This window comes from Monoraphidium neglectum (genome assembly GCF_000611645.1).
Source record: "Monoraphidium neglectum strain SAG 48.87 unplaced genomic scaffold scaffold01552, whole genome shotgun sequence".
NCBI lineage: Eukaryota > Viridiplantae > Chlorophyta > Chlorophyceae > Sphaeropleales > Selenastraceae > Monoraphidium > Monoraphidium neglectum.
This window is the reverse complement of record NW_014012076.1, coordinates 1-13,255: the sequence shown is the minus strand read 5'-3', so window position 1 is coordinate 13,255 and position 13,255 is coordinate 1. Positions and strand designations below refer to the sequence as shown.

At 63.2% G+C, this 13,255-nt stretch overlaps 5 protein-coding genes across 5 annotated transcripts; 3 read left to right on the top strand and 2 right to left on the bottom strand.

The window, feature by feature from the left end:
• Window positions 1-1,773: 1,773 nt before the first annotated feature.
• MNEG_8272 (hypothetical protein) lies at window positions 1,774-3,605 on the bottom strand (the record flags this gene model as incomplete). Its single annotated transcript, XM_014043259.1, has 4 exons — window positions 1,774-1,929; window positions 2,259-2,366; window positions 3,133-3,234; window positions 3,501-3,605. 4 exons carry the CDS (start codon window positions 3,603-3,605, stop codon window positions 1,774-1,776), a joined length of 471 nt encoding a protein of 156 aa, XP_013898713.1.
• Window positions 3,606-4,524: 919 nt separating this feature from the next.
• MNEG_8271 (alcohol dehydrogenase) lies at window positions 4,525-6,023 on the top strand (the record flags this gene model as incomplete). Its single annotated transcript, XM_014043258.1, has 2 exons — window positions 4,525-5,321; window positions 5,654-6,023. 2 exons carry the CDS (start codon window positions 4,525-4,527, stop codon window positions 6,021-6,023), a joined length of 1,167 nt encoding a protein of 388 aa, XP_013898712.1.
• A 776-nt stretch (window positions 6,024-6,799) lies between these two features.
• Window positions 6,800-8,381, top strand: MNEG_8270 (hypothetical protein; the record flags this gene model as incomplete). Its single annotated transcript, XM_014043257.1, has 3 exons — window positions 6,800-7,078; window positions 7,397-7,751; window positions 7,993-8,381. 3 exons carry the CDS (start codon window positions 6,800-6,802, stop codon window positions 8,379-8,381), a joined length of 1,023 nt encoding a protein of 340 aa, XP_013898711.1.
• Window positions 8,382-9,144: 763 nt separating this feature from the next.
• On the bottom strand, window positions 9,145-10,698 carry MNEG_8269 (hypothetical protein; the record flags this gene model as incomplete). The annotated part of the gene is made up of 5 exons (XM_014043256.1): window positions 9,145-9,209; window positions 9,733-9,904; window positions 10,121-10,172; window positions 10,352-10,395; window positions 10,558-10,698. 5 exons carry the CDS (start codon window positions 10,696-10,698, stop codon window positions 9,145-9,147), a joined length of 474 nt encoding a protein of 157 aa, XP_013898710.1.
• Window positions 10,699-11,337: 639 nt separating this feature from the next.
• Window positions 11,338-13,136, top strand: MNEG_8268 (protoporphyrinogen oxidase; the record flags this gene model as incomplete). The annotated part of the gene is made up of 4 exons (XM_014043255.1): window positions 11,338-11,742; window positions 11,992-12,178; window positions 12,375-12,511; window positions 12,837-13,136. 4 exons carry the CDS (start codon window positions 11,338-11,340, stop codon window positions 13,134-13,136), a joined length of 1,029 nt encoding a protein of 342 aa, XP_013898709.1.
• Between the last annotated feature and the right edge of the window lie 119 nt (window positions 13,137-13,255).

Below are 13,255 nucleotides of genomic sequence, written 5' to 3'. Positions count from 1 at the left end.
GGATCTGGTGTGTGGCCGCCATCGGTTTGTGAGTTGGTGATTGAGTGGTTGTGTTGTAGAGTTCTTACACATTGACGACGATGTGCTGCCATGCATTCGAGGTGCCACCACCGTGTCGCCCCGCTCCCCAAAGACAGCGTTCCCATAGGTTTGCCCCTCGTTTTCTGCTGAGCTGTTGCTCCTTGGTCCCCCCCGTTCTTGTTTTCCCCTCTTCCCCAGGACGGTCTGTGACAAGGAGAGGGCCAGGAGCTCTGAGCTGCAGGGGGGCCTGGTGCGGCTCAAGCAGGAGTATGACGTCATCAAGGGCCTGCTGTATGCGCAGGCGCAGCAGACGCAGGGGACAGGTAGGTTTTGGTCCGCGTATGTGAGTGGTCCGTGTTTGTGAGCATACGTGTGCGTCGGCGTGTGGATGCGCGTGCACACAGAAACACATTTGTGCATGCCCATCTATTCCACAATGGGGTGACAGTCATGTGGATATCGACAAACAATAATGACGGGCACATACATGGACGCACGTCGCGGCCGCCGAGCTGCGGTATGCACCCCCCACACCTCTTCGTTGCTCCCCCTCGCGGCACTCAGGGACGAGCGGCCAGCCGGCGGCCGGCGGCCAGGCCGGCCTGATGCTGGGGGAGCGGCTGGCCAACCTCGTGTCCAGGTGGGCTGGGGGCTGGGTGGGGCTGGGTGGGGGTGGGGTGGGGTGCGGTGCGTGACTGGGGCCTAGACATGCGCTGATGGTCCCATGCCGCCTGGTGCAGATTGTGCTCAGAATAGACGCTCTTTTACCTGGAAGGGGGCAGCATCAAGGCCCAAGCAGCATGTGCAGCGTGTGGCAGCCCGCATTCTTGCATTCCGCTGCTGTCTCGCACCCAACACCCAACCTTTCCCCTTTGCCTGGCCCCCACCTGTGCCCGCCGTCACGCGGTCACCAGGCTGTCGGACCCCGCCCTGCTCAACAAGATGGAGCTGCTGGCCACACACCTTGAGAAAATATCGCTGCCGCCAGCGCCGCCCCCGCCCGCGCCCACAGCCACAGCCGTATCGGCGGCCCCCTGATTGTAAGGGCTGCCTCTGATGGGGGGAAGACCGGCAGACCGCAGTGACAACGCGGCGCTTGCTTCTCTTACGTTTTGACCGTGCAACGCCCAGCTCAACACACTCTGCCATTGACCATTCCGCCTCAATATTTTCACAGTTTGACCAACTTCATTACGGCATAACTTTTCCGCGCACCACTTTCTTGATTTCCAAGCCTGACCGAGTCGCACACGATTTTCCCACTTGGTCTGACTCACCGTGGTTCTTTGCCACATGACTCTTGACCAGTTTGCGTGACATGCGGTTCGCAGCACTGACACACAGACATCATCACTACTGCCTACACATACGTAGTTTTGGTGCGCAGCGGGGCGGCGCTCCACCCGACGCAGGTCCGCGCCTGCATGACAAGCAAACCCAAGCGGCAATTGACCCATGGCTGCAACTTCGCACCGTACATGCTGGTGGCCGGCAAACCTGCGCACTGGTCATTTGGCTTGTGGCAAAACTTTGTAAGCCAGGAGGGGGGCTGCTGCGTGCCGCGCTGTGCTGGGGATGGAAGTTTCACCACTGATCAACAGCAGAGTAAAGGCTGCAATCAGCACACAGTAACAAGGCCGGACCAGAGCCTAGAAAGTCTGGCAAGCACAGGTTTCAGCTTGCCGCTCGTATACAGCAACCAGCTCGGCGCCGTGGACCCATGCGCAGACCGCCTCCAGGGCCCCGAGCTCGTCACCGGCCGCGCCCGGCCGCCGCCCGCCGCTGCGTGACGGCGCCCAGGCCTTGCGGCGCCGCGATGGCGGCGCCGCCGCCCGCCTGGCCGCCCGAGGCGCCCGCGCCCCCGCCGCTTATGCTTGACATTGCCTCGCGGTACTCCTCGGGGTCCATCTGGCGGCGGTGGTGGGGTGGCGGAAGGTTGGTTAGCCAGTCGGCGGACGTTGTGGGAGGAAGGGTTGAGGGGCGTCGAGTATTAAGGGGTGTTTCGACTTCATGTGTGTGTGCGTGGTGTGTGTGTTGTGTGTGTGGCCTGTAATCATGACGGGGATCGCCAGCTGTGATGTGGCGTGCTGCGCCCGACCCCCCTCACCCGTTCACGTTCTGAGCGCGCAGCCCCTGCCCACTCAAGTTCCGCAAGAACCACAGGGCACCACTGCCAGACGCAGCTCAGCTCCCCGCACACGCGCATGCGGCGACACATCCGCCCGGCCCGCCCCCACCTTCATCATGGGCATGACGACCATGATGAACACGGAGAACCCGATCATGAGGCCGTAGGGGCTCATGACGATGCCCCGAATGTCCAGGGGCTTGCGCGGCTCGTAGTACTGCGCCATGCCCGCGGGACGGATCACCAACGGCGGGCCGACCGGCAGCTAGCCGGGTGGGCAAAGCGCGGGCGTGGCGAGGCAGGGGAGGCGGGCGCGATTTTAGGGGCGGGGGCTGGGCGCAAGCACGGTAGTGTTACGGAGGAACAGCAGCAGCATACAGGCTCGAAACAGCCAGCAGCGACACAAGCGCCAATCATGCGCGGCTGCACGGCTGCGCGGGGCCACACCGGAGCTCCGTTGAAAACAAAAGAAGCTCGCTCCACAACTCCAGACGGGGACACATCCACACGAATCTGCGGGGGTCACACGTGCAGGGTCGAGTGTAGGGGGGAGTGTAGGGGGGGAGACGTGGGCCAAGTACCCCAGCTTGATTACTTGCCCTGACCTGCACCTCGACAAGCTGCCATCAAGCGGCCGTCACAGGTGCTGTTGCCAGCTTTTTCGGTGCCATGTAAGTACCATGTGTGCCGTGCTTACGCATGTGCACGAATGCACATGCACAAAGGCGCACTGGTGAGCACGAGCAGCGGTGCATGCGCGCGAGCAGATGTGTCCATGGGAGCTGTGTGTGTGTGTGTGTGTGTGTGTGTGTGTGTGCGCGCGTGCATGCACGCGTGCGTGCTTGTGTGTTCGTATGTGTGTTTGTATGTGTATGTGTGTGTGTGTGTGTGCGCGCGCACGTGTGTGCGTGTGTGTGCCCATCAAGACATTCGTGTCCCATCATGCCTCCGCCGCCGGCGGCCCCCGCCCAACGCCGTCTGACCTCTGGAAACACAAACTTGATGTTGTAGGCGCTGACAATGTGTGTGCCAGGGGGCACCTCACGCAGCCAGAAGAGGCCGTCCTTGTCAGCAAAGGTGCGGATCTGCAGCAGGCGTTGAGGTGTGTGTTGGTTGAACTGTTTGTGAGTATGTGTGTATGTGCACGTGCATGTGTGTGTGTTTGATTGCAAAGGTGTGCGTAACTGGGTGTTATCGTTGATGGTCGATGCAAGTGGAGCCTGTCTACCAGCAGCCTGTGCACAATGATTAGTGCTGCACCAGGCGCGTCTGCAGCTGCTGGATGAGACCGTTGACTGTCCTGGTCCCAGGTCGCACATCTTGTCAAGCGATGTTGTGATTGGGTGCCCACCTCCTGGCCGCTGCTGCTGGTTGCAATAACCTCAATCACAGATCCAGGAGGTAATGGCTCTGTGTTCAGGCCGTCCACTGTGGTGAATGCATAGACGTGCATCATGAGTGCAGGTACGCGTCAAGCTGGACCTTTGAAGAACGCTGTTGGGAGGGTCTGAGGCTGGATTGGCGCAGCAGCTGCTTCACGTGGCAGCGGCGGTCTTGTGTCTGGGGGCGCTCATGCTCCCACCTGTTGTCGCAACTTTGCCTCTGATATCTGCCGTTCCCGACGCCGCCGTTGACAAGGCAATACACGCTAGCAGGCATCCCCTGCGAGGGGGAACGAGTAGCATCACTGCCATCTGTTGACAGCATGGGTCCTGCAGCGCCAAGCGACCGCCGTGGCGCAGCTGCAGCGTTCGCGTGACCGGCACGATCAGCTGTACTGAACTGCTCTCACCCCAACAGCAAGGCTCGCGACGGTTTGCGTGTCATCCTTCAGCAACAGTAGCCTAAGTGCCCCGTGCTGTACAGTCACGATACCAAATGTGATCTACTTGCAGCTCTACAATTCAATGTATCGTAGTAACTTGTCATTCAGGCTATCATGTCAATCACCGTGCCGTATGATACATCATGATCGAACGCGTGCTTTGATCATATGCCGATGCTGAGTGCTGTGCCGAGTGATCTGTGCTTCTTGTTTAGACGTAGATATGGCATTACTGATGAACATGAACCGTTTGCGCAATAATTTTCATCTGCCCGCGCGTCGGCGCACCATTGCCATGGCAGCAGCACCCAACAAGCGCACCACACGACAGATATGGCAGATTACAAAGCAAGGGGCCTTGGCAGACCTGAAGCTGTTGGGTGAGGCGAAAGGTTTGCATGCAGCGTCCACGACAAGGCGACGACTGCATGGCGGCGGTCAGGGTTGGGCCGTCGCGCCAACACATGTTGTCGCGTCAGACCAGCATTGACCACACCAGGTGTTGATCACCACGGCGAACCCTTGCACCCACCCTACCCCAGACGACCCCATGCCCCAGCTGCAGCCTGGCGAGGCCCTAGTCGAGGTCAAGGCCATTGGTTTGAACTTTGCGGACGTATTCTGCTGCCTCGGGCTCTACCAAGCGGCCCCCAAAGGCGCCTTCACACCCGGCCTGGAATTCGCGGGCGTGGTGACAGATGTGCACCCAGACAATCCCGACGACAGCAGCGGCGGCGGCCAAACCCCAAGCATCTCGCTGCGGCCCGGGGACCGCGTTATGGGCGTCACCCGTTTCGGCGCGTTTGCGTCGCACGTTGCGCTCGCAGCAGGCTACCTTCGACCAATCCCCGACGGCTGGAGCTTCGCCCAGGGTGCCGCGTTTGCCGTGCAGGCCCTGACGGCAGCGTACGGGCTGCTCGTGCTCGGCGACCTCCAGGCCGCGTGCAAGCGCCGCCCCGGCGGCGCCACCGTGCTGGTGCAGAGCGCGGCGGGCGGCGTGGGGCTGCAAGCCGTGGCGATCTGCCGCGCGTGTGGGGCGCGCGTGCTGGGGCTGGTTGGGAGCGACGGCAAGGTCAAGACCATGAGGCAGATTTTGCACCATCAACCCGGCGGCGGCGGCGGCGTGACATTGAGCCCTGAAATCACCGGCAGCGGCAGCGGCAGCGGCGGCGGCAGCGGCGGCGGCAGCGGGGGCGACGAGGCCGCAGCCCTCGGGGTGGGGGTCGTCGCAAGGGTCAGGGGCGATGCGGCCGTGAGGGCGCAGCTGCAGGGCTACCTGCGGGCGCGTGACCTGGAGGGCTTTGACGTGTTCCTGGACAGTGCGGCGGGGGAGTACCTGCAGCCAGGGTACGACGCCCTCGCGCCATGCGGCAGGTGAGGGGCCAGCCCGGGGCAGGCCGCGGTGCCCGTGCCCTCAAGACTTGGGGTTGCTGCGCTGTTGGCAGCTATCAATAGCGGCGGGTCTGCACAGGGACCGCTGGCAAGGGACCCGTCCGCTTGTAAGGCTGTGGTGTGCTGCCTGCGGCGTTCGTTCGATTGTGTGGGTTACGCGAAGGCTCTTCTTCCTTCCCCAGGTCACTACTGGCCCCCCGCTGCAGAGTTCTCCACAGCCACCCACACACCCCACACACCTCCCATGCAGGCACTGCCACCCCTTGCCACAATGTTGCACACTGCAGATACGTCGTCTTTGGCGCCGGCACCCTGACCCCGCCCCCCGGCATCAGCCTTGCGCGCGACTGGCGGCTCCTGTGGCCCCCAAACCTGCTCGCTGCACTGCGGCTTCTGCTCAGCTGGGCCACGCGGCCGCGGCTGGACGTGCTAACCATGCCAGGCGAGAACAAGGGTGCCCTGGGGTTCAACCTCATCTGGCTATACCAGAGGGCGGATCTCATGGCGGACCTGTTTGACCAGGTGCAGGCGCTGCACCTGCCGCCGCCCCATGTGGGGCTGGTGGAGCCGTGGGAGCGGCTGCCAGCAGCGCTGGAGGCGCTGCAGGGCGGCGGGACTGTGGGCAAGGTAGTGGTAGTGGTGGATGGTGATGGGTGATGACGGCTGTGGGCAGCGGGCAATGTGTGACGTGGTGATGTTGGGTGGAATGCCCTTTCCCAGCCACTGCCCCAATAGCCTGCCCGAATGTGGTTGTGAAAATGTGTCAGTTTCCGTATCGGTGGGGCTAGTTGGTTGCAGTGAGTTACGTGTGTTAGGCTAAACGGATTTGACATCAGTAATGGTTGGCGTGGACCCAGCAACAGCAGCCCGCAAGCATCTGAGTATCGGATGATCGCCATGCATCGCCCCCCAGCTTGGATGGAAGGTCAACAGCAGCTGCTGATGCTGCTGCTGCTGCTGCTGCAGCAGGACGCTGCAAATGAGGCACATGTACACGTTTATTACAGCATATACAATTATAGATGCGTTTAGACAGCGAGATTGAGCGATCGGGGCGCGGTGCGAGTGGACCTTAGCAGCAGCTACTGTAGTTGTCGGCCAGACGAGGTGAATCGGGTGTGTGTTACTCACTGAATGTGTGTTATGGTCAGCATCGAGGTCATTGTGAAGTCGATGCGATTAGGGACCGGTCTGCCTGGCTAAAGCCCGTGTGGGGTGGCGGTTTGTTTCAGCATCTTGCCTGCGTACTCAAGAGAATAGGGTTACTTTACAACCATTGACGCTGTCGCTGGGTTGCCCCGGCTCCCAACAGCAGTAGCGGCAGCGCCCACACACCTGAGCTGCCCATTTGTCAACCGAGCGTGGCTGCTCGCACCCCGCACCACCCCCAAACCTTGATGCGACTCCAGGACCGAAGACAGGCCCCAGACGCCATGGCGTCCACTAAGCCGCTTGCCCTCTTTCTGCTGGCTTGCCTGGCGCCCGCCGCGTGGGCCGCCACTGTCAGCAAGTGCATCTGGCGCAACGATGTGGTGTGCGACGCGTCGCCGTCATTCGTGATCTCGCGCCTGCCGACCCTGGCCAGCAGCCCCGCGGACAACCCTCTAGCCGTCCAGGTGCTGCAGGGGTCTGCGATGGAGGCGGCCTGCCACATCTTTGAGACCTCGGCGGACTGCGTCGCGGCCGACGCCTGCACCTGGGACAACACCCTGGTGCGACGGTCTGGGGTTGGCAAGGGTGCCGGTGATGGCTGCAGCCGCCATATCACCATTGCATCATGGCATTGAGATTTTTGCAGATGGTCCAGTGAATGGATGACCGCGCAGTTGATGGATGACCGCGTTGTTTTAGGCTTGTGCTCCGCTGCAGTTGGTGAGTCTGCGCAGTGATTGAGGCGCCTGTCCCTTGTTCCAGCTTCAATCGTGCCCCGTCCGTGAAAAGTTGCACGAAGGTGGCACACCAAATTTTGACCTATACAGTACCGTACAATACCCGACACATCTGCCCGCGCGCACGCGCTCGTCCCCCAGACGCCGTCTTGCAATGTCGACGCGTCGCTGCTGGCCCAGCGCGACGTGTTCAAGTCCGGCTGCCCCGGCTCCCTCATGGAGTCCTACGTCCGCTGCGGCTCCGCCTTCAACGAGAAGGAGTGCGGCCGCATGGGGCCCAGCTGCGTGTGGTACGATGAGCTGCAGGTCGCGGCCGCCCAGGGCGGCAGCCACGGGCAGCTGCGCCACCTGTCGGAGGTCAAGGGTGCCGGGGGGTCGGCGCCGGCGCTCGCGCCGCGTGCGTGCATGCCCAAGCAGATGTTTGCGCTTGAGAAGAAAAAGGACAAGGAGGGCACCGCGAAGATCATGAAGCAGATCGCGTCGCAGGACCCCGCAGGTGGGTGGCCGCGGTGGTGGGGGACACGTTGGTGAGGAGGGCAGACAGCGAGCGCCGGTGGGGTTGGCGCCCAAAAGAGGTGCGATGCTCATGTGCTGGGCTTGCTGCCCGAAGGTTTGGTGGCTGTTGCTGGGGCCGATAATTTGGTGATGATGGCAGGGGGCGACGCGGATCTCAGCCATGAACAAACCATGCATCATATCAACGCCGTCCCCCCACCTTCGTCCCCGTCTATTTGCAGTCTGGGGCGACTGCCCGGGCGTGGTGGCCCTGCGCGCCATGGCCAAGAGCTGCACCGCCTTCTCCTCCCCCGGGACCTGCAAGGCCAGCGCGCCCCTCTGCCGCTGGAACGACCTCGTGCGCGCGTGTGTCGCCACCGGCGCCGGCCAGACAGCGTGGGTGCTGGGCGCCAACAGCACGGAGGTGGCCGACGGCGCCAAGGCGTGCGCGCGCGCCAGCAGCAAGGTGTCGTGCGCGTCGCTGGACACAGTCAGCGTCGACCCCAAGGTGTTCGCGTCGGTGCAGACCGGGGACTTCAGCACCACCAACGCAGCGGGCGCCCGCCGCGGCGCAGCGGCGGCGGCGGTGGTGGCGGCCGCGGCGGCTGTTGGGGCGGCGGTGCTGCTTTGATTACTAGCATATCATAAACCCTGTCCGACCCGCCGCCAATGCTGCTGCATGTCCAATAGATACAGTCGTGGGCCCACTTTCCTTGCCCCTGCGCTGCTAGCGGCAAAGGCGAAGCGAATTTTGGCGTCGAGCCCATAGCCAATTACCCACACGCGCACATGTGCTGGGGCAGGCGTGCACTGATGGTGGAGTGCCCACTTGCGCTGCTGTTGCACTGCTGCCACTGACCCTGTGCATGGCATTCGCTTGCACTCAACCATGGAAGCGTGCGCCCAACTTGAGCAGCCGGTTGCTGTACCGCTTGCCCCGTGACCGTCGAGCACTGCGAAGCAAACTCACTGTGCTGCAAAACTGCTGATTGATATGCACCCACCGGGTCCGGCTGCTAGCTTGCGCAGGCCCGGCGGCGTGACGCCTTTGACCGAGCGCACCCTGCCCTCTCGCCCTTTAATTTGCCTGGGACGGTTGTGAGGTCCTGCTGCTGTCTGTATCCCCGTGCTTCACTTGAAACCCATCAGCTGTAAATTGTGAAATTGTGGGTGCGCAGCAATCAAGTGGTCTGATGTGCCTTGATGCTGTTTGAGCCACGCTCGGCGTTGAAGAGCGGGCTCCTGCTCGTGTGTGTGCCGCAATGACACCATCACGGCGCAAAGCTTCAAAAGCCATGCCGACACACGCTAAAGATTGACGCATATTAAATGCAAAGACGTGGTGATCAAGGCTCCAGAATGACTGCTTGGTCCAGCGGAAGAAAGGACTGCAGTCACTGCAGGTTTGACCTCGCCAGGGCGAGGTTGAGCGCCTGCGTGGTGTACGCCAGGCCCCCACCTGCGAGACGAGCACAGCAGGCATGCACACATAAGCAAAACCGTCAATGTGTGTGTGTGTGTGTGTGTGTGCGTGTGTGTGTGAGCGTGCGCGCGCGAGCGTGTGTGCACACACATGCACGTCTGTGTGTGCGTGTGTCTGTGTGTGCGTGTCTCTGCGCCCTGCGGGCGCCGCCACCGGCGCCCGCGCATTTTTCTCCCCCCCCTCTTATTTTTTCACTTCCACACGCGCGCGCTGCCCCGCGCGCACTCCCACATATATGGAACATTTGCCGTGTATGTGTGTGTGTGTGTGTGTGTGTGCGCGCGTGCGCGCGCGTGCATGCCTGCCCATGCGCATGCTAGTGACCTCAACCCCATGTATGCATGCCCTTGAATGCAAACCCAAGGTCTGGCCATCCGCCCTTGAAGTTGCCAGTAGCTCCAGGAGTGCACACCCTGGCAAGGGCGTGCGCACAAGCAACCCGCGCTGCGGTACCCACTGCAGCAAGCGTGCGCCAAAGCAGTGCCCAGTGACATCTCACCGCCGGCATTCTCCCGTGCTCGCCGCATCTGGGAGTCCCACTCGCCAATGGCCGAGTCAAACGCGCCCACCACCGCCGCGTCGTCGTGCTGAGGCGCGCCGCTGCGCGCGTTGAGCGCCTGCAGCTGGTCTCGATTGCTGTGCAGAAGCTGCCGCGCCGAGTCGGTCAGCTCCTGTGGACGGTCGTTCCCGGTGGGGGTTGCAATGGATCACCAAGGAGCTTGTTCCCTCGCAGAGAGCGCGCAGGCGCAGGTCGGAAGCTCGGGCTTGGGCAGTTGATCGGCCTGGGAAGATCAACCCTTGAAGCGCTGAGTCAGGCATGCCATGGTGGATCGTCCCAAAGGTCCTGACAGCGGGGCGCATGCGCGCAGCAGCGCCCAGCCCTCCACCTGCTTGGTTGTAATGAGGGCTTGGCACTGCTCCTTCAGCTCAGGCAGGTCCCTGTGGTGTGAATGTGTGGCATTTGGATTGAGAACTCTGCCTCATACGCTTGCTGCCATGAGGCAGCTCGCGCCAGCGCCGAGCTGCGCCAACGCAGAGCCACAACAGCTGCAAGGCTGGACTCGTCGGGTCGCTGCTGGCTGCCGCTCCGCCGTGGGCGCGGCCCGCGAGATGCGCACCTCTCCAGCCGCCGGATGCGCTTTATTATCGCCAGGGGATTGACCTGAGAGGGAGCAAGCCCGCAGCGCAGGCGATGTTGATACGTCAGCGCCGGTGCCTCCCCTCTGCGAGGTACGGGCGGCGCAACCATGCGGCTGTTGGTCGCCACAGCGTTGTGCCCCGTGCCGCGCCGGCGCCAGCCAATGCGCCCCGCCGGACTGCTCACCCCAACATCTGAGAAGCGGTCGGCAAACTCCTCCTCCAAGCGCCGCGCCACTTGAGCGAGTGTGGTGCCGCTGCGCTCCAGCAGGCCGATCAGGTCCTCGCCCGCCACCGCGAGGTCGGACGACCCCGCGCTCAGCTGCATGGCGCCCGCTGTGCCTGCGGCAGCGCCACACCTAGGATTTCGGGGGTGCGCTGGCGTTTTGGCACGAGAAACCGGCCGCTGGACTTGTGCTTGCGTTCAGGCGTCGCCCTCTTGCAGCAGCTATGCTGTACACCCACAAGCAGCTTTGCCGGCAGTGAATCTGCTGTTGTGTTGTTACCAGCTGTAATTACGATTGCGGTCTTACAATTATCGGCACTCAACTTCTGGGGTCTGTAAGGAGCTGTTCAGGAGGCCAGTTCAAACCCAGCGTGTTGATCAATCGATCTGACAAGAGCAGTCTCATGTAATGGAACTAAGAACTCCTCCGATTTTTCCTCACTGCACGTACGGTACACCCCGACTGTCGTCGCACTCGTGCGTGTGCTGACGACGGTGCCGCTCGCACTATAGTCACTGGCCAACCAGAGGTGATGAAGGCCGGCGATGTAGGAGAGATCCTTTGAGGTCCAATAAAAGCCGTGTCTATAAAACCGTTGGATGCCCCAGTGAACCACTTTAGACGCGTTTATCACAAGCTCGGCTTGATCTCACTGCTTCTCTCGGCGTACAGCAGCCATGCTTTCGTCCCACGCCCAGACTGGCGTGATGGCGCCATCAAGGCGTGCTTCAGGTGCACGCATGGGGCCCCGCAGCAGCTTGCGGACAGGCTGCAGCAGGGTCACTGGTGCTGCTGCAGCTGCCCAGGCCCAGCAGCGGCAGCCCCTTGGCGTGGCCCTCAAGCAGCAGGCTCAATTGGTCTCTAGAATAGCTGGTGTTCGCGCGCGTACCAGCGTTCGCGCGGCCTCTGGCAACGGGGGCCCCGAACCAGACGTCTACGACACGGTCGTCGTGGGCGCGGGCATCTCTGGCCTCGTCACAGCACAGGCACTGGCAACTAAGCACGCTGACAACGTCAAGAGCTTCCTGGTGACCGAGTCGAGGGATCGCGTCGGCGGCAACATCACTTCGCTGGCAAGCGACGGGTACGTCTGGGAGGAAGGGCCCAACAGCTTCCAGCCCAACGACTCGATGCTCCTGGCCGCGGTGAGTGTTGGCAAAGGCAGGCCCTGCCGTGTGTGCCGTCACCTGTGCGCACCCGGGCAAGGCGTCTCACATATTGGCTCGGTTGCGGGCGGTTGGCGTCGAAAGGTAACCGAGGCCATGCGCGGCCCTAGGGGTGCATGGCAACGGCATGTTCTGGATGTGAGCGCCCTTTGTTGCTATGTTGGTCATGCGCGCACCCCGCGTCTGCCTGCCGCACGGCTCACCAACGCCCCTCTCCATCCCCCCAAGGTCGAGGCCGGCGTGGCCGACCAGCTCGTGTTTGGTGACCCCACGGCGCCGCGCTTTGTGTTCTGGCAGAACAAGCTGCGGCCCGTGCCCAGCGGCCTGGACGCCTTTACCTTTGACCTCATGAGCATCTGGGGCAAGATCCGCGCAGGACTCGGCGCCATCGGCATCGCCAACGGCACTATGCCCGGTGAGCGGCACCAACAAGGCTCGCGGCCTAGGGTAGGGGAGGCCGCCCGTGAGCGCCGTGTGCTTGCTGCCATCCGCACGGCTGGGCCTGCCTGCGCGCCTCTTGCTGCTGGCTGCGTCACAGCCGCCCTACCTTTTTTTCCCCACCCCGCCGTGCCCCACCCTGCGCAACCCCCCACTTCACTTGGTCTGGCCAGAGTCCGAGGAGAGCGTGGAGCAGTTCATCCGCCGCAACCTGGGCGCCGAGGTGTTTGAGCGCCTGATCGAGCCCTTCTGCAGCGGCGTGTACGCGGGGGACCCCTCCAAGCTCTCCATGAAGGCCGCGTTCCAGAGGGTGAGCGCCCCCACGCGGCGGCCACGGCGGCCGGGGCACCGCGTACGGGCATGCCACCTGCGCCGCCAGCGCCGTCGGGCGAAGGCGGCGCAGTTGCAGACGCCAGGAGGGCGGGCGGCGGTGGCGCGCTGCGGGGCGGCTGCGGCGCTGCGCATTGCTGCGCAGCGCGGAGGGGTTGGCTTACTCGCACAGTGCACAGCTTGATGCGCCGCGAGCCCATCACGCGGCGTCCAGCAAGGGGGCACCTGACGCCAACAAATGCGGTTCTTCGGCCCATTAATTGGCCCCTGACGTGTGCACTCGTCGCTCGCTGCTCCGGCGTCAGATCTGGATCCTCGAGAAGCAGGGCGGCAGCCTGGTGGGCGGCGCCATCAAGCTGTTCCAGGACCGCAGGGCCAACCCCCCGCCGCCGCGCGACGAGCGCCTGCCCCCCAAGCCCAAGGGCCAGACCGTGGGCAGCTTCCGCAACGGCCTGCAGACGCTGCCCAACGCCATCGGCGCCAAGCTCGGCGGTGAGCCACGCCCGGGGCTTGCGTGCACGGCGCATGGCGCGCGGCGCGGCCGGTGGGGCGGCCCTGCTTGCCGGACTGGCACCAAGGCCCCGCTCACGCTCACCCCTGGGTAAAAACAGCGCACTGGAAATTGCAGGCCCTGTCCTGCACCGTGCACTTGGTTCGGCCTGCCCGTGCCCCTGAAACGCAGCCTGGAACGCCGCTCCCTTCCCTCCCACGCGCCCGCTCCCCT